At 35.1% G+C, this 20,334-nt stretch overlaps 1 protein-coding gene across 4 annotated transcripts in view; it reads left to right on the forward strand.

The window, feature by feature from the left end:
• C1GALT1 (core 1 synthase, glycoprotein-N-acetylgalactosamine 3-beta-galactosyltransferase 1) overlaps positions 1–20,334 on the forward strand; it is a 36,839-nt gene that overhangs the window by 9,365 nt on the left and 7,140 nt on the right. For 3 of the 4 annotated variants that reach the window (XM_036124516.2, XM_036124526.2, XM_036124535.2), the window contains exons 2-4: positions 8,261–8,497; positions 11,871–12,538; positions 19,217–20,030. In XM_036124516.2, the coding sequence (XP_035980409.1) occupies positions 8,261–8,497; positions 11,871–12,538; positions 19,217–19,408 (1,097 nt within the window). In that variant the 3' untranslated portion in view covers positions 19,409–20,030. Of the gene's footprint in view, positions 1–8,260; positions 8,498–11,870; positions 12,539–19,216; positions 20,031–20,334 lie in introns of those variants that run through there. The other variant, XM_078059292.1, reaches the window with a different exon arrangement.

Genomic DNA, 20,334 nt, shown 5'->3' on the forward strand with positions numbered 1-20,334 from the left:
TAAGGGTCCAGTTTCATTCTTTAGCATGTGGATATCCTGTTTTCCCAGCACCTTTGTTGAAAGATTGTCCTCTGCTCATTGAATGCATGTGGCCGATTTGTTGAAAATATTTTGCCCGTAAATGCATGGGTTTATTTCTGAGCTCACTACTCTATTCCATTGGTCTATATGTCTATCTTTATGCCAGTGCCACTGTTTTGATTACTGTAGCCTTTGTGGTAAGTTTTAAAATTAGGAACTGTGAGTCCTCTGGTTTTATTCCTCTTTTTCAAGATTTTTTTTTTTTTTTTTTTGGCTCCTTGGGGTCCCTTGACAATTCCATATGAATTTTATGATGGATATTTCTATTTCTGCAAAAAAATCATTAGATTTTGATAGAGATTGCATTAAGTTTGTAGATCACTTTGGGTAGTATTGATATCTTAACAATATTCTTCCAATCCATGAATGTGGGATGTCTTTCCATTTATTTATGTCTTCTCTAATTTCTGTTGAGGATGTAAAAAAAATATTTATGTTCTCATGGAACAGTAACAAAAGGTATTCTCACTTTTGATTTTCTGTATCTGAAATTGTGGGAATATTTTTAAAAATAGAATTATAGCTCGAGACAATACAACTTGATTTTAACTTGGTTGTGAACTGTTATATAATTTTTGGAAGGTTATTAATTTGTTTCTTATCCTACATTTTCAGGATTCATAAAATTCCGCGGTCTTTTCTATGCTAAGGTTGTGTAACTATAATGCTTATAAAATACTTCAGGGTCATTAGGTGATAGCTGTGTGTTAATTTTTTCTATTTCTATCATTTTAATAAATTAGTAATAGAAAATGCTTTTAGTCTTTCTGTCTCAGAATTAATATGTACTTGTATTATAGTTCATATGAGTTGAATACACACCAAACGAAATAATATATAGGTCATATTATATATCTATTTTAAGCTTTTGGGTTAAAGAAGTGTAAAAGCTTCAAATGGTGGAACCATACATGATTTTTTTACCTAGTAAATTAGGTGGTATAAGTATAGATCTCTGTTTGCAAAACTCATTTCAACTCTGTTCCCCCTTTCAGTAAAACAAATACACAAACATTTGAGTGCATTATATAAGCCAGGCAGTGTGTTAGGTGCTAGAGATATAGAGATAAGAGCCATAGCCACTTTTCCTGAGGAACTCATAGTCTAGTGGGAAAAAGATGCACATACTTATTATTATGCGGTATGACATATACATAGTAGGAAGTGTGAGTAAAGGTACAAGGAAACATTCAAGGGAGCGCAGTTAATTTGACCATGGGCAGTAGGGAAGAGTGGTCATGGAAAGTACTGAAACTAAAGTAACCTTGAAAGAATTATTTATCTGTCCAGTAGACGAAATTGAGGAAGGCACACCCAGCAAAAAGAATAGAATGGCCAAAGTCATCCGTATGAAAGGTCATGGCAAACTTGGAGAATGGCTGAATGGTCTTTGCAGTAAGGGAGTATGAGAAATAAGAAAGCAGGAAGGTGAACTAGAGCCAGTCTTGTGTACCAAGTAAGCGATATGGATTTGATCCTTGGATAGTTTGGCTGCGTCTAAAATTCTAGGTTGGAAATAATTTTTCCTCAGAATTTTGAAGGATTTTATCCATTGCCTTCTAGCTTTCAGTGTTGCTGTTTGAAAGTCTAAAACCATTTAATTCTTGGGGCACCTCAGTGGCTCAGTTGATTAAGCATCTGCCTTAGGCTCAGGTCATGATCCCAGGCTCCTGGGATCAAGCCCCGTGTCGTGTTGGGCTCCCTGCTCAACGGGGAGTCTGCTTCTCCCCTCTGCCTCTGCCCCTCCCCCTCTGCTCATGCTCTGTCTCTCACTTTCTCTCTCAAGTAATAAAATCTTTTTAAAAAATTAAAATAAAAAAAACATTTAATTCTTGTCTCTGCCTCTTTCCCTTTCTCTGCAAGCTTGCAGAATGGTTTCTTTGGCCAAATTGTTCTGAAATTACCTGATACTGTATCTTTGTGGGTCTGTTTTTGTTCAGAATATTAGCTGTCATTGGAGCCTTTCAATCTGGAAAGGTCCTTGAAGTATTTGATTGTAGATTTCCTTCACTCTTTTTTATCTGTACCTGTAAACTGATCTTTAGTTATCAATTTTCTCTCTGTATTTTCCATCACCTTATCTTTTTGTTTTGCTTACTTTGAGGATAACTTCCTTAGCTTTATCCTGTGGCTGTTCTATTCAGGTTTTTTATTTTCTTACAGTTTAATTTATTGAGTTCTTTTTGTCCTCATAATTTTTTTAAAGCTATTATTTCATGAATAAAATGGCATGACATTTTTTAATCTCTCAGGATATCAATGATTGGGGTTTTCTTAGTTTTCATCTCATTATATCATCTCTTCCAAGTTGCTTTAAATTTGACTTTGTTGATTTTTTTCTTTCGTATTAGAGCCTTTCCTTAAAATACCTGGTGATTCTTAAGTGGCTATTTATATTTTAGAGTAGATACTAAAAAGCTAATTAAAATTTCTATACACATTGTTAGGCTGTGCAGTATTCTTCACTATACAATGATTGAACTAGAATGATTGATTGCTGAACCTTTTGGGGATTCCATAGAGCAAAACCAAACCAAGTGATTTTTAACTTTCCAAATCATAAAGTTGCTGTAGCAGATGATGCTAATACTTTGTCCAAGGGCCTGTATCTCCTTTCTGTTCACAGGCTCCTAATGTGTATTCATTCCCATTATCTATTTCCTAAGGTTCTTTGTTGCTGGGCTGCCCTCACACTGCCAGAGCCAGTTTTGCCAATGTACAAGCTATGAGAATGTCTGGGAAGTTTATTTCCTAAGAACAGCCCTTAACCAATGATTAATTATGTGAGTACAACTCTGAGATGCGGCTTGCATTGCCTCTAAAACTACCCTAGGGGATGGAGCTAAAATTACCTCCCATGGAACTTTGCATGACTTCTTTCCTTCCCTGTCCTACTTCCCTAGAAGTTTTTCCAGGGAATACTTTTTTTTAATTCTTTTTTTTAAGATTTTATTTTATTTATTTGCCAGAGAGAGAGAGAGAGCGTGCACAAGCAGGGGAAGCAGCAGACAGAGGGAGAAGCAGGTTCCCCACTGAGCAAAGAGCCTGATGTGGGACTCCCTCCCAGGACCCTGGGATCATGACCTGAACCAAAAGCAGATGCTTAACTGACTGAGCCACCCAGGTGTCCCCAGGGAATATTTTCTAATAAAACACTTCCACACAAAGGCCTCATTTCATGGTTTCCTTTCTGAGGACCCAACTTAAGATAACCATTAATGTTTGGGCTGCATTCCCTTTGATGATGTATTATTTTGGAGTGAGATTAGACTGATTTTTTTTAATTCTGTCTATATTTTGGGCTCTGTCAGAGATTGGTATCAAACTTTTACATGAAAGAAGGATTTAAGTTCTGCTTAACTTCCTGAATGATTCATATAGTACAGGCATACCTCAGAAATATTGCGAGTTCAGTTCCAGACCATTGCAGTAAAGCAAATATCACAATAAAGCAAGTCAGATGAATTTTTGGTTTCCCCGTGCATATAAAAGTTATGTTTATACTGTAGTGTAGTGTGTTAAGGATGCAGTAGCATTATATCTTAAGAAACAATGTACATACCTTAATTTACCTTATTAAAATATACTTTATTGCTAAAAAATGCTAACCATCATCTGAGCTTTCAGTGAGTCATAATCTTTTTGCTAGTGGTGGGTCTTGCCTTCATGTTGATAGCTGCTGACTGATCAGGGTGGTGGTTGTTGAAGGTTGGAGGAGAGTATATATGTGCTGATTTCCACATTTCTCACAGCAAGAAGTTAATAGGAACTATCTAAAATTGAAATAGGTAGTTTTAAAAAAGGGCCTCGGATTGCTTTATATTTTTCATAGTCTTTTTCTTGTCTTTAGAAGGATCATTTAGAGGAGAGGAGTCATATTAAAAATGCTTAGCTGACTTTCAGAGTTCATTTAGATTCATTTAATTTCCGTTTTTTGCTATACATTCAAGTAAATCTAACTTATGTTAAATCTTTAAAATAACATGACTAACATTCATTCCAATTCTGTAAAACTACTGTAAAATGGTTAAGAATCTGAATTCTTGATTCATATTGCTAGTGTGACCCTGGGAAGGTTACAAACCTTTCTGTCTGAGTTTGTCTGTAAAATGAGATTGATAGTCCCTCGTTTATGGTTTACAGTTAACCCACATAAAGCTCTTAATACAGGGCTCAACTGTTAGCCACAGTTATCTCCTTCCATCTCTGTTATTTATAAAGATGTTATTCATATCTATAATATTACTAAATGTTGATGATAGTTGTTTCTGAGTGATGGGATTTGGGGTGATTTTTATCTTTTTCACATTGTTCTATATTGCTTGATTTCTTTTTTACAATGAATAACACAAAGCTCTCCCTTAAAAAATAAAGTAAAAAATACAAATTTTAGTTGTCCCAGACCTTCTTTTGCAAATGAAATCTCAATTGTGATGCCTGAAAATCTATATTTTTAAAATGCTCCTCAGATAATTCTGATTACATACCAGGTTTGGAGAACAGTTGGCAATGAGAACTTCCCTCCTCTTAATTTTAATATCTTAGAAGCCCCTGTAATGTGCAACTTAGTTACACAAGGTCTTCCTGTCTGGTCTATTTCAGCACTCTTGTTAAGAATCTGAAGAGTTGAGAGTGCTGATTTTTGTCAAAAATCAGAGTAAGGTTTGGGGTGCGTTGTACCCATTTGAGATGGCTATTTTATCCCAGGAACAAGAAAGAAAAATCAGAGTAAACAGAAATTTAGTCTTAAGGCAAGAGTCTTTGAAATTGGAAGGGTATGGAGTAAAGCAACAGGGATGAGCCAGCATATGTAGGTTGATAATGCTCTGGAGGAGGAGGGATAAGAGGATGGTAGCCATCCAATAGCATCACAAGATATTTTTTAATTAAAAACAAAATTTTAACATCAGGAAGTCAATTTTCCCTCCACTCACCCCAGAACAGGTGTGTTGCTAAAAAAGTGCCACCTCAGCTAAGAAAACCGTATCCATAAATATGTCACTAGTTTACTACAAACAATAAATCCTCCATGCTGCAGAAGTAGACTTGTTCTGAAACTCAATGTCTTTTGGAAAATGGTGGGGTGGCAGGTTAGTTTTCATAGTTACTGGAGCTGGATCAGCACTTATTTGATATAGTCACTGTCTCACAGTCCTTCTCCTTCTCAGTCACAGTGCTCTCTGTGACTGTTGCTTCTGTAGCAGTGGAGAATTCATTTGGACTGTGCCCTTCTGAGACTGTGAAGTGATTGTATCTGGTATTAAGGTGAGGAAAGTCACGGCCAGTACAAAAAGAAATCAAAACCAGTGTGCTAGAAGGCAGAGTGTCAGAGAATCAGATGTGGTAAATTACGCAGTGTGGCTCTTAGATGATATCTCAGTTTAAGTGTCTGCTAATGTTACCTTAATAGCCTTCCTTCAGGGTTATTGCTTCAGTCTTACTCTGCTAATCTTTTTACATTTACCATAAGAAAATTGGCATTATGATACCTTTCATTCACTTCTCTTGGCTTCATGTTTGCAATTTATGGGATTTTCAAATTACCTCTCTTGTGGGTAAATTCTTAGTAATATACACTCTTACTTTAAAGAATTCCAGGTTCTTGAATAGTTCTCTTCAGCTTTTCTTTCTTATATAATGATTCAACAATTCTATACATTACTCAGTGCTCATCACAATAAGTGTACTCTTAGTCTCCTTTATCTGTTTCACCCATCCCCCCCCCACCTCTCTTCTGCCAACCACCAATTCTCTGTATTTAAGGCTCTGTTTCTTGTCTCTTTTTTTCTTTGCTTGTTTTGTTTCTTAAATTACACATATGGGTGAAACCGTATGGTATTTGTCTTTCTCTGACTTATTTCATTTAGCATTATACCCTCTAGATCTACCCATGTTGTTGGAAATGGGCACATCTCATTCTTTTTCATGGCTGAGTAATATTCGTGTGTGTGTGTGTGTGTGTGTGTGTGTGTCCGTGTGTCCCCGTCCGTCTGTCCATCCCACATCTTCTTTATCTTGTCATCTATGGATGGGCACTTGGGTTGCTTTCATATCTTGGCTATTATAAATAATGCTTCCATATACGTAGGGGTGCACATATCTTTTCCTACTAGTATTTTTTATTTTCTTTGGATAAATATCCAGTAAGTGGAATTACTGGATCATATGGTAATTCTATTTTTAATTCCTTGAGGAACCTCCATACTATTTTCCACGGGGGCTGCACCAGCAGTATACAAGGGTTCCTTTTTCTCCGTATCCTGACCAACACTTGTTATTTCTTGCCTTTTGATTCTGGCCATTCTAACAGGTGTGAGGTGATCTCTCATTGTGGTTTTGACTTGCATTTCCCTGATTAATGATGTTTAGCATCTTTTCATGTATTTGTTGACTATTTATATATCTTTTTTGGAAAAATATCCCTTCAGGTCCTCTGCTCATTTTTAATCAGATTATATGGGGTTTTTTGATGTGGAGTTGTAGAAGTTATTTCTATATTTCAGATATTGACCCTTTATCGGATTATATCATTTGCAAATAATCTTCAGGTTTTTAGAGTTTCAAAAGAATCACTTAAACCAGGAGGGATATTTTCCCTGGAATTGCAGATTACACCTTTTGTGTATAAGGATTTCACTAAAAACCAATCTAAGTGGGGAAAAGAAGACAGTAGCAAAGGAGAATTTGAGACCTCCTCTCAGGGAAAATAGCAGCAAGACTGGGTAATCTTGTTTCTGCTTTTCCTCTGGGAAATTTTATATAGGGGAGTTGGTGGGACATATATACTCTTCACCCATGAAGGCCTACCTTTCTGAACCTTAAAATGCAAGTTAAGATAGAGCAAAGGAAGTAAGTAAACAAGTGCCTGCCAGTTTCATGTGGGTAATTTACATCTCCTGTATTACTGAGCAACTTTGCTCACACACTCTCTCCTTTACCTCGGCTTCCCCCCGGGGTCATCCTTCTCAAACTTGAAAAACTATTCAAGAGAGAGCCTGAGATCCGAGATATAAGATGAGCATGGTGCAGTTCCATGACATGACAATTTTACTTATAGATTTGAGGATAAATATATTTGCATTAAATATACATATATTAAACATGTATTAAAAGGGATAAAGTAAAAGGTCACATGAAGGTATTTTTATATAAATTTTTTACTATAGTATATATTAGTACAAAAAAGTATGTAAATCAAAAATGTAAAGCTTGGTGAATATCAGGAAGATAAACTATGTAACCACTATTTTGATAACTGCATACTTTCTTTTTGTAAGTGATCTTTTCCCATTCTCTTGCTCTTAACTTTCTGAATATACTTAATGTGTCTCCTATTAGCAACATATAGTTGGGTTTATTTTTTTTCTGTAGTCTGGCTGGCCATCTTTATCTTTTACATATATTTGCGTTAAAATCAATCATATCACTATTTGTTTTCTATTTATTTCATCTGTTCTTTACTGCTCTTTTTTCCTTGTCTTGCTTTTGATTATTATTTCATTTTTTTCTGTTTTAGTTATATATTCATTTAGTTATATATTTATTGTAATGATTATACTAGCAATTACATTATACATCCTTAGTCTTTTAAAGTTTAACATTAGTACTTTCACCACTTCTGGACAACAAAATGATTTTAGAACACAAACTCTCTGTGTCCTCCTCACAATTTTGTACCACTTATGTCATTTGTCTTAATGATAATAGTAATATCTTGTGGGATATTATACATATTAATTTATATATAATATATACCATATAATGTAAAAGAGAAAAAAGGTAAATTTAAGTATTTTGACAGCAAAAAAGAAAAAGAACATGGCAAGCAGGCTTGGGTTCACAGAGGATTCTGATGGGAAGAAGAGGAAATTCTCTGTGTAAATACTGCCTATTTACCCATGCCCCACCTAACAATGATTCTCCAACTTATTACTCATCTATTTTATTGAATTGTCCACAAGGTGTGTTTTAGCATCAACTAAAGGGATAAAAGTTAAATATTCTCAGAAATGTTCTCCTATATGGAAGGAATTAACTTTCCCATATGGCTCAAAGTTATCAACTTGTTTTTTTGTGTGTTTTTTGTGGTTTTTTTTTTTTTTAAGTTATCAAGTCTTTTACTCATGGTATGTATATTTGCTTTATAATTTATAACATGCTGCTATTTTTTTTCTTACAGAAATACACTTTCGGGAAATGGCCTCTAAATCTTGGCTGAATTTTTTAACCTTCCTTTGTGGATCAGCAATTGGATTTGTTTTATGTTCTCAGCTATTTAGTATTTTGTTGGGAGAACAGGGTGATACCCAGCCTAATATTCTTCATAATGATCCTCATGCTAGGCACTCAGATGATAATGGACAAAATCATCTAGAAGGACAGATGAACTTCAATGCAGATTCTAGCCAACATAAAGGTATGGTTCACTTTATTAAGGAGTAAACAGAAACAGTATTTTTCAGTCTGTGTGTTCTGAGAATTGGAAAAAGCTATTTATGTGAATTTTGTTGTACGCAATATTTTTTGATGAAAATGAGCTTAATTCCCAATATTTAATGATAGCTCTTGGTTTGCCTCAGGAAGGAAATTGCTAAAACCCAGATTTATTTAGGGAGTAAGATATTAATTTTGAATTTATTTTTTAATAGAGACAGTTCAGAAACTGTAATTTGGGGAAAGGCAAAACTTTTCAGATTAGATTTTTTTTGAAAATATTTATTTAGTCTGATTTTGTTGTCATGGTTTATATCTGTGTCTTTAGTGTTTTTGCTATTGTCTTGTTTTGGTCTTAGTTTTTGCTTAGTCTTGTTCTAGAGAAACTCAAGAGGTATATATAAATCTCAATTTATATTTTTTCAACTTATATTTTTATCAGTAACTAATATAACTAGTCTTTTCACCTTTTAAGAGGCATAAAAATCTAGGGAGGTAGAAACTAAGGATATGTTATAATGACTTCATTTTCTCTTGGTTACCTACCTCTAACCGGATGTTCTCAATTGCGTCCCCTACGTGCCAACATTTAAATGTTGGTTTTCTCCAAGTTTCTGTCCTTTAGCTGTCTCTTTGCTTGTGTAATATCATCAATTCCCATAGTTTTGGTTTCCATCTATTCTTTACTGTCTTTATCTTAGCCCAGTTCCAAACACTGTGAGAAAACATTAACGTAATTCAAAGATCTCTGCAAATGTTATTTATTTGACAATAAAGAATACAGCAGCTTGGAAACAATTGGAATTCTGAGTTGCAGAGGGTCCCTCCATTAAGAATTGTTTCTTTTATCTTTTTGGTAGTAAATACCAAGCAGAGGCTGAGGGATGAAGTGTACTACATCCTGGTTGAGTTATATGAACTAGCAAGCACATGCATACTATTACAAATTATGTCAAGCTGAGGCTGAGGGATGAAGTGTACCACATCCTGGTTGAGTTATATGAACTAGCAAGCACATGCATACTATTACAAATTATGTCATGTTGTATAAATGTTTATATAACTGATTCAGCTCTGAGTAGGTGCTCTGTGTTATCATAGAGCAGTTCGATCCTGGACACTTGCTCTATAGCCTTGCTCTGGATTGTTAAAGGATTGGCGCCATGCTTCTCTACCAGTAGGGTGTGTCAGGTCAGTGCAGGCACATTTATTAGGTCCCTACTTGTCCTGCGTGATGGTCCACATCTGTCTAAGCTAGAAACTATGAAGTCATGGTAGGTGTTTTCCTTCACTTACCAATCAATCCCATTTGTCGTAAGTTCCAGCATTCTGCCTCTTTACCATTTTTCAGATTTCCTCTCTCAGTTCATTTCCCCTAGTTCAGGCCTTCAGTTATACCCATGTACCTGCACTCAACCAAACTTCACTATACCTTTTGTCCTTTCTTATTGTGTAAAATGTAAAATGAGCTTCTACTCATTTAAAGACCTATTTTCTGCATCATCTCTGTTTTCCCTGATTTTGCTTTATCTCCCCTTCTCTGTTCCAGCCAAGTTCCCATTTCATTGCTCTATAGGATTTATCAGCCACTGCTTTCTTTTTCCGCAGCACATTGAACCCTTTTACATACCTCTATTATAGCATGCCAAGGTCCACTACAAGACTGAGTTCTTCTGTAGCAGGACATGTGTCGTACTCATCTTTTCATCTCCTGAGCCAGCACATGCCTACAAAGTAATTAATGAAGGAATAATTACAGAATGAGAAAGAATATCTACCAGATCCCAGCAGTGGGGAGAAGGTTGTCTTGTTCAAAGTGAAACATTGAGAATTCCTGCATCTACCATTTTCCCTCTGCATCCAGTGTTTAGTTTATCTATAGCCAGGAGATTGGGCTCCTCAAGTACATGAAATGTGAATGCTCTCTGACTGAAGGGTGGTGATTCTGTTTTTGAATTGTGAATTATTGATTTTCAGAAGGACATGAGAATATTTTCGAAAATTCCATGCCCAACCTCACCCAACCATCAGTTAACTAGAAATTTATGCCTCCAGTTGCTAATTTTTCACAGGACTAAGTTTTTGTAACTCACTGGTTGACCTTAACTTTAAGGATATGCTTCCTTAGGATTCTGCCTTACAGCATTACTACAAAAAGTGTGGTTTTGCAGACTCATGCTGGTCCACAACTACATAAGTATTGAAATTGGGACTACACAGAAACTTTCAGGGTAATTTAACAGAGTAATTTTGTCTAAATCAAAACATAAGAATTAGGATTTGTATTTTATATTTCTTTTTTTTTATTTTTCTAGTAATTCATTTTTAGCATATTCATAAAAGTATAGGTCTCTAACTATTAGAAATAAAAATTGATCCTTCACCAAGCACTGATCTAGAATCTTAAAATTGGACTCTTCCTTTAAACCAGTGATACTCAATATGTGATCCTGGCCTGATGGTCTGAATTGTTTGTTACCAGTCTGCACCCAGATAAAGAGCTTGCACCAGGATGTAGCTCATTTAAGCTCACTGCTTAAGTTAAGTGGACTTTTTTGGAGGAAGAAGTAATATGTGCTTTATATTCTGGCATGGCTCCCTATTTCTTTACAAAGGAGTACTTTGAAAAACACTGCTCTAGACGATCTTAGAAATACTATTGCTACCTGTTCTGTTTCTGACTGATGGATTTGCATGTTGGAATGAAATATGTTACTATCAAAAGTAACCTCAATGCTGCATTAACTCCTCTTCTTCAAACTGGGGTAGTCATGAGAGCCTTTTTTAAAGCCACCTAAAATAGTGAATCTTGTGGACTCCAAAATGAATTATTTCAGCAGCATGTCTTTTCTGTCCTTCAGAAGTTTATTTAGAGGTGCAAGAAATTCCTGTCAGTGTTCTGTTGAGAACTAGTTGAAGCTTTCTTTGTAGAATGAAGTGAAAAGCAGATACTGTGTAAGACCGTGCTTTATATGTATACCAATCTCCAGGAGAACTTGTTAAAATGCAAATTCAAATCGAGTAGGTCTGGGGTGGGGCCTGAGATGTTGCATTTCTAACAAGCTCCCAAGTGATGCTGATGCTGTTTGGTCAACGAACCACAGTTCAAATAGTAAGAATTTAAGTTATAGTGGAAATTCTTGTTAACTGCAATGGATCTCCTGGATAAAACTGACATGAAACCAATAAATCAGAATGTCAGTTCATATAAGGTTGAGTTTTACTTTGTTTCAGCTAAATTACTGATGGTAGAAAGGTAAATAGAAGGGGGTTTTTGAAATTGTTTAAGAAAATTTTTCTTCAATATAATTTATTTGAATTTTACATCATAACTCTAAAAATTTTTTGTTTAATAGATGAGAATACAGACATCGCTGAAAACCTCTATCGAAAGGTTAAAATTCTTTGCTGGGTTATGACAGGGCCTCAAAATCTAGAGAAAAAGGCCAAACACGTCAAAGCTACATGGGCCCAGCGTTGTAATAAAGTGTTGTTTATGAGTTCAGAAGAAGATAAAGACTTCCCTGCTGTGGGATTAAAAACCAGAGAAGGCAGAGACCAACTATACTGGAAAACAATTAAAGCTTTTCAGTATGTTCATGATCATTATTTAGAAGATGCTGATTGGTTTATGAAAGCAGATGATGATACATATGTTATACTGGATAATTTGAGATGGCTACTCTCAAAATATAACCCTGAAGAACCCATTTACTTTGGGAGAAGATTTAAGCCCTATGTAAAGCAGGGCTACATGAGTGGAGGAGCAGGATATGTACTGAGCAAAGAAGCGTTGAAGAGATTTGTTGATGCATTTAAAACAGACAAATGTACACATAGTTCCTCCATCGAAGACTTAGCATTGGGCAAATGCATGGAAATTATAAATGTAGAAGCGGGAGATTCCAGAGATACCGTTGGAAAAGAAACTTTTCATCCCTTTGTACCAGAACACCACTTAATCAAGGGTTATCTACCTAGAACCTTTTGGTATTGGAATTATAACTATTATCCTCCTGTAGAGGTAAGTTTAAAAATTTTATTACTATATAAATACTTAGACTAACTTTTGTTTACTTAAAAAAAAAACTAGCAAATAATGTGTTTCTTTGGTACCAAAAACTAAGAATCTCCTTTACTCCTTTTATATAGAGTGGCAATGTATAACAAAATAGATGAGAACATGAGTGTCAGCACTAGTAACTCAGTAAATATTGCTACTGTTACCTACTATTTATTGCCTATGTCACGCATTAAAAACATAGCAATAAATATGGCCAAGTTCCAGTTCTTGTGACCCTTATAACAGTATATTATGAATCTACATTCTGGATACAGAGACAGTAAACAGGCAGACTAATAAAGATAAAATATGATTTTAGGTAGTGATAAGTGTCCTAAAGTAAAATAAGGCCAAGTGAGGGGATAGAGAATGACCCAGAGTGGAGTGGGGCACCCTAGTTTGGGTGATTAAAGAAGGTGTCTCTAAGAGGTGACTTCTGAACAGAAATCTGAGTGAGGTTAGAGAGTAGGCTGTGTGAAGAGCCTCCTGGGCTTCAGGAACAATGTGTGAAAAGACTCTGAGGTTTAGAAAGACCTAGATTCAAGTTTTCTCCCACTTAATAGTTCAGTGACCTTGGATGGACAGAATTTGCCCAATTTCTGAGCCTGAGTTGCCTCATTTGTAAAATGGACCAGATCTACCTGTTTCAGTTGTGATTACAGTATAATACAGTGCCTGTCACACTGTAAGCATGTAATAAGCCTTACTCTCATTTGACACCTTAGCCTCCATTCCTGAGGATTTTATCTAAAATACATTATTTTATCAAATATCTCAGCTAAATGTTTAAGAAGAATTAATATCTTATACCCACCAACTAGCTTTACCATATGTTAATCTTTTGCCACATTTGCTTCCTTTTTTAAAAGAAAAAGGTATAGGGGCGCCTGGGTGGCTCAGTCGTTAAGCACCTGCCTTCGGCTCAGGTCATGATCCCAGGGTCCTGGGATCGAGCCCTGCATCGGGCTCCCTGCTCCGCGGGAAGCCTGCTTCTCCCTCTCCCACTCCCCCTGCTTGGGTTCCCTCTCTCGCTGTGTCTGTCTCTGTCAAATAAATAAAATCTTTAAAAAAAAGAGAAGGGTATAGATACAGTTGAGGCCTGTGTATACCTCCCCAATCTAGTTTTCTTATCTCCTTCCTCAGTGTTAACCACCATCATGAATTTAATATTCGTCATCACTATGTACGTTTGTATCTTTTTTCATACATGTTTATGTATCCATAAGTAATATATAGTATTGTTTTTTAGGTTTTTAAATAAATAGAATTAATCCATATATATCCTTGAACATTTGCCCTTTTCATACAACATTAAAATGTATCCACATTATTATATGTATGTGCTTCATTAATTTAGGCTGCTCTGGGAAACAAACTGAGGGTTGCTGGAGTGGGGGGTGGGGTGGGGTGGGAGGGATGGGGTGACTGGGTGATGGACACTGGGGAGGGTATGTGTTCTGGTAAGCGCTGTGAATTGTGCAAGACTGTTGAATCTCAGATCTGTACCTCTGGAACAAATAATGCAATATATGTTAAGAAAGAAAAAAAGAAGAAGAAGAATGTAGCAGGAGGGGAAGAATGAAGGGGGGGAAATCGGAGGGGGAGAAGAACCATGAGAGACGATGGACTCTGAAAAACAAACTGAGGGTTCTAGAGGGGAGGGGGGTGGGAGGATGGGTTAGCCTGGTGATGGGTATTGAGGAGGGCACGTTCTGCATGGAGCATTGGGTGTTATGCACAAACAATGAATCATGGAACACTACACCTAAAACTAATGATGTAATGTGATTAACATAACAATAAAAAAATTAAAAAAAAAATTTAGGCTGCTCTGTAATCTAACGTGAGCATATGTAATTTATCCATTCACCTACTGATACACATTTAGTAGATTGTTTCCCGTTCATCACTGTTAGGAGCATTGCAGCAGTGAGTGACTGACTGAAGGACATCAGGAATCACGAAACCTAGCTTTTAGATTCAGATCTGTTATTGATTAATAATGCATGTAGGCAAGTCATTAGTACTCTATGCCTTCTTTTTTCTGGCCCTAAGATACAAATAATACACTTCATGCTAGCATTTTCATTTTCACAAGCCAGTGTTTTCAAATCATTATCTAGGACAGTGCTTCTCAACTGCAGGCTTTTTTGCCTCCCAGAGCACATTTGGCAAATTCTGGAGACATTTTTGGTTGTTAACTGGGAGACTGGCATTGGGTGGAAGTTGCTACTGGCATCTAGTGGGTAGAAACCCACAAGATTGTAAACCCACTAGATGCCAAACATCTCACAATGCACAGGATGGCTCCCCACAATAAAGAATTATCTGGACTAAAATGTCAGTAACACTGAGGTTAAGAAACTTTGACCTAGAACATTTGACCCAATCTTTAGACAATCAGCTTTAAAAGGAAATGTTGAAGCAAATCACTACTACAATTACCAGTATGTTCTTAGTACTTACACAGACACAGTAATTCCTAACAGTAGTTCTGCATTTAATAGGTGACAGTCTATAAAAGTCAAGTAGTTTGTCCTGATAAATAGTCTAGGCAATATTACAAACCATGCTGATTATAAACTCTTGTGATTTCATCATGAGTTCCCCTCCATGATTAATATGTGCCCCAAAGGTTGGGGGGTGGGGCTGAGGGATGTTAGAATAAATATTCTGCTGTTGGGATAAAATTCCACTTTAATAAACAGTTTAAAGTTCAGTTCTACGTAATGAATCTGTTTGAAACCTTATGCTGGCATTTTATTGCTCTTGTGGATGCAACAGTTTCCTAGACTGTAAAACAGATGTATTCCTAAGTCTGGTCTGTGATAGTCCTATTTTTGTTTTGTTCTAGTGAGGTACTACTTTGATTTTTTTTTAAAGATTTTATTTATTTGAGAGAGAAGGAGAGAGAGCATAAGCGAGAGAGAGCACAGCGGGGGCGGGGGGAGTGCAGAGGGAGAGGGAAAGGGAGGAGCAGACTCCCTACTGAGCAGGGAGCCCAACGCGGGGCTTGATTCCAGAACCCTGGGATCATGACCAGAGCCAAAGGCAGATGCTTAACCGACTGAGCTACCCAGACGCCCCTGAATTTTTTTTTTTTTTGATGTAAACTTTTCTTAGTATAATCTGACCATTCCAAGATTACTTGACCTCTTCCCTTCTTAATGCTGTACCCTTTCCCACATAAAAATATATCCAAATTTAAGAACATTACAAATAGATATAACAAAGACACCTAAATGCACATAAGATTTTACTGAGAGTATCTGCTACATACAGTAATAGCAAAGGGACATGATAATTGTCACTATTTTGTAACCAGTAAAATATCCTCCTTTCCTTTAAGAGTGCTACACACAATTCCCACCTACAGATAGGGTATACCTAACAATATACTTTATATGAACAAAATAAATATTTCTATGGTGCATCTTTTATTTAAATTGTAGTGGTTTTTAAAATGGATGCAAAATTTTATGTTCTTTCTATAAAAATTTATTCAGTTATATAGAAGACAATAAAATAGACTTGGAAGGACCAAAATTGACCCAACTTTCTAATGTTGCCTCTTCTCTCCCAGGAGGTTCAATACAAACACATGTGAAATCCAACTTCTATTAATACTTATCCATCATTTAATAAATTTTCTTTTCCATAAGTAAGTTACTATTTTCAGAGTTATTCTAAATCTCATACATACACTTTTGCTCTGTAGTAATCATGGAAAACACAGTGTGGAAAATTTTTATTTTAGCAAGTCAGTGTGTGAGATATACAGCTCATCAAAGAGTTATGTTCTTAAATTGGTTGTTTAGAACTTACTCTTCATGCAGTTCCCTTTTCACACCACCTTCTCACTTCCCTAGAAGTGAGTTTATTCCCTAGGACTAAAGTCTGCTCCCTAGGAATAAACTTCATCAGAGAATTTATAATCAGTCTCGAATACAGAGGATTTAAAATAGTGTATATGTGTGTAATAGTCTACATGTAATAGTGTATATATATATACACACACATACATATACACGCACACAGGTACACATACACACATATGTACATATGCCCCTATACGTGAAATTGCCTTTTTTATAGGTCAGAAATGATCAAATAGGGTTTATTCTGTTCCTCAGTTCTAACTACATTAACTATAACCCATCTGAAACTTAATGATATATGGTTAAGGTTGAGAGCTCCTGATTTTTCCAAATTGTTAACTGATTTTTCCAGTACCATTTTTAAACTAAATCTTATTTTCAGTAGTGATTTAAAATAATCTCCTTTATCATATACTGTAGTGTTACTTACAGTAGTAGGATTGGTGTCTGGTATTACAGTTCTGTTCTGTCATCCTATTTGGTTTTGCCTCAGCACCATATCGTCTTAAACCCTGTAGCTTTACAGAATTTTGAAATTATTACTCTAAGAGTGTATATTCCTCTACTTTATATCTCTTTTTCTTTCAAATTGTCTTGGTAACACTCATGCCTTTATGTTTATGTATTAATTTTTCAATTTAGGGACAATATCTTTGCCTGGGATTTTTAAAATTTATTTTAGGTCTTTTAGTAACTTTATAGAATTTCTCCAGATTTTATTTCTTCTTAAGTATCTTATGTTTTTAATATTTTCACTACTGTTCTACTTGGGCTCCTTTGTAATTAACTAGTATATATATAAAAGCTGTTGTTTCTTAAAAGCATCTTTAAAATCTGGCTCTGTTCCTGGATTCTCTATATCTGATGATTTTTTACTTGACTCTCTTGAGTCTAGGTAGTAGCCATTATTATATGCAAAGAACTGTTTTGTTTCTAATAGTTATAGCTGTTTTCTTTTATTGTGTTTTTATTGCTTATAAATCGTAGTAACAGTATCCTCGTCATCTAGTAAAAAAACAATAATGCAATAGAATGAAACATAATGCAGTAAATCTTACCAAAAATATTATTATAGTGTTTCAGGGTCATATAAAGTTGCTTTCAGAGAGGATCAGCAATTTAAAATTCACTGCTATTGGTCTAGTCTTTTTAGTTTAATATGTACTGGCCAGTATAGTAGCCAGTAGCCAGGTATGACTGTTGAGTACTTGAAATGTGGCTAGACCAAATTAAGATGTGCTGTCAGTATAAAATTCATTCCTGATTTCAAGAACTTAACACAAATAAAAAGAATGATTTCATTAATAATTTTTAAGATATTGATTGCATATTGAAAAAATAATAGGATTTATTCATTTGAAATATATTCAAATTAATTCCTTTTTTTTCTTTTTTTTTTCTTTTTAAATGTGGCTACTAGATTTTGAACTGCATCATGTGGCTCACATATATCTATTGGACAGAGCTGGTTTGATGATCACAAGTTGACTTATCATTTTACTTTTCAGATTTGTTCCTATCCTTACATTGCCTAAAGGTGATAAGAAGTAGGCACCAAATAATTTTCTAGTGCCTACATGGTTGTCCAGAAACCCCACATATCCAGTGTTTGTTTCAAAGGAAAGTTCAGAGAGAAAGCCAGAGAAAATACAGTGGACAATTCCCTGATAATTTTTACTGCATCGTAAGCTACCTACTTCCAGACATGAATTATTAAATGTTCAGTATCAATCTTCTCTGGGAACTTGCCAGAATATCTTTCTTCTTAGGTCCTTGCAAAGACACTAGATAGAGTCTGAAGTTTTGTTGGAATCACCTGGGTGAAACATTCTCTAGATACCAAAATAATCTTAGAGAACTGTTTAATTCTGGGGCCAGTTTTGTTTTTTGTTTTGTTTTTGTTCTTGCTTTTTTTTCTGTTCTATTTTTTTTATTATCTTGTTTTTGTCTTTTTTAGACCTGTTCTCATACCAACTCTGTTAGGAATCTATTATCTGGACAAATGTTTAACTCTGACCTACTTACTGAGGACCACCTAAATGTGATTATTTTGTCAATAATGTCAACATTTATTGAGAATTTACTATAGGCCAAGCTGATTCCAAGCATTTTATATACATTATCTCCTTTAAGTAACCATCTTTTGCAGATGGGGAAATTGAAGCTTATAGAGATTAAGTAACTTGCCCAAGGTCATACACTAGTAGGCAGAATTTGACCCTAGTAGACAAACTTTGAATTCAAACTTAGATTTGACTCAGTACTTCCTCTCTTAAATATTGTACTGTTTGGGTTGATGTGCAGATGAAGTATTAGTTTCAGACACATAATGGGCAAGGGTTTTGTAGTCATTGAATGCTCCAAAGGTGTCTTTGTGAGGTTGAGCCACGCAAAAAGTTAGAGTGAGAACATATGAAGTTTGAAAGCAAAACTTGGAAATAGAGCTTCATCCTTTGTATAGCTGCCCCTTTCGTTTGAGGAAGTCTCAAGATTTTTTTCAGTGAAAACACTATAGAATATGAAAGAATATTATTTCAGGTCGATATATTTTAGCGGTTTTCATGTTTAGTTTTAAATCATTAAGAACTCTAAAAACTCTTGGTTTCTTCCACAGGTCTAATAGATAAGGTACCTCTGCTTTACCTTGCCAACTTTAATGCTTGGATTCTGTTAAAATTAATGTTTCCTTTATCAGTATGTGAATATTGTATGTTAATTATGTACTGTTTCTTAATAATGCCTGTTTCTGCTACTTTTTTAGGGTCCTGGTTGCTGTTCTGATCTTGCAGTTTCTTTTCACTATGTTGATCCTACAACTATGTATGAGTTAGAATACCTCGTTTATCATCTTCGTCCATATGGTTATTTATACAGATATCAACCTGCCTTACCTGAGAATATACTAAAAGAAATAAGTCGAGCATACAAAAATGAAGACCCAAAAGTAAAATGAGAACTCTTGAAAGAAAAACATAAATGAAGAGGTAAAATGTCTAGCATTGCACTGAAGAACTTCTACATTTCTGATACAGAACACTGGAATCCCAGTGAGGAATTCTTTCTAAGTGAACATTCCATATTAGAAATCTTTCATATGAATGACTGTAAACTGAAGCTTTAAGTGAGCTGTGAAGTCTGTTAAAATGTGTTTTGATACAGTAATATATATATATATATCTGAAAAACTTGTGTTTTTAAAATGTGGCCAGGCAGAGGGACTAGAAACGAGATTTTTGTTTTCTCTTCTTGACCACATGTATTATTTTCACTGAGAAACTAGAACATTTAAATTTTCTAAAACTACACTGCACATATTAATAACACAGATGATGCTAAATAGATCTGCCTTAAAGAAAATTTTAGAAGGAAACAGTGTTGCTTAATGTTATTTATAAACTCAAGACATGAGCAGTATGATATAAATGAACAAAACCCCCCATACACACACTCATACATGCAGGTTTTGTCTAATGAAAATTTCCTGTGACTGTAATTGGCAGTATTTCTTCCAGACAAGGTAAAATAAGAATGGCACTTACCCTAAAGTGCATTAATAAAACCACATTTTGAAATTATATGGTCCTTGACTGTATTATATACTTGGTTCTAATTAGTAGTTAATGTTTTACTGAGTCCCCGTTGTCTCTTTTCTAAATATGTTTATCTTTGAATACAATTTTAATTATTAATATTTATTTACTCAAAGCATTAATAGCATTCTATAAACATGCATTTTAAAATATTTTGTTCCCAAATTTACCCATTGTTAATTGTGGGTAATTAATAAATAGTAAATTTAATGCTATTTGGGGATGCTTTTCTTAGATCAGTTCCACTCTCAGGAATTACTAAGTGACATTTTAAATTGATTATTTAAAA

Source organism: Halichoerus grypus, chromosome 12 (genome assembly GCF_964656455.1).
Source record: "Halichoerus grypus chromosome 12, mHalGry1.hap1.1, whole genome shotgun sequence".
Taxonomy (NCBI): Eukaryota; Metazoa; Chordata; class Mammalia; order Carnivora; family Phocidae; genus Halichoerus; species Halichoerus grypus.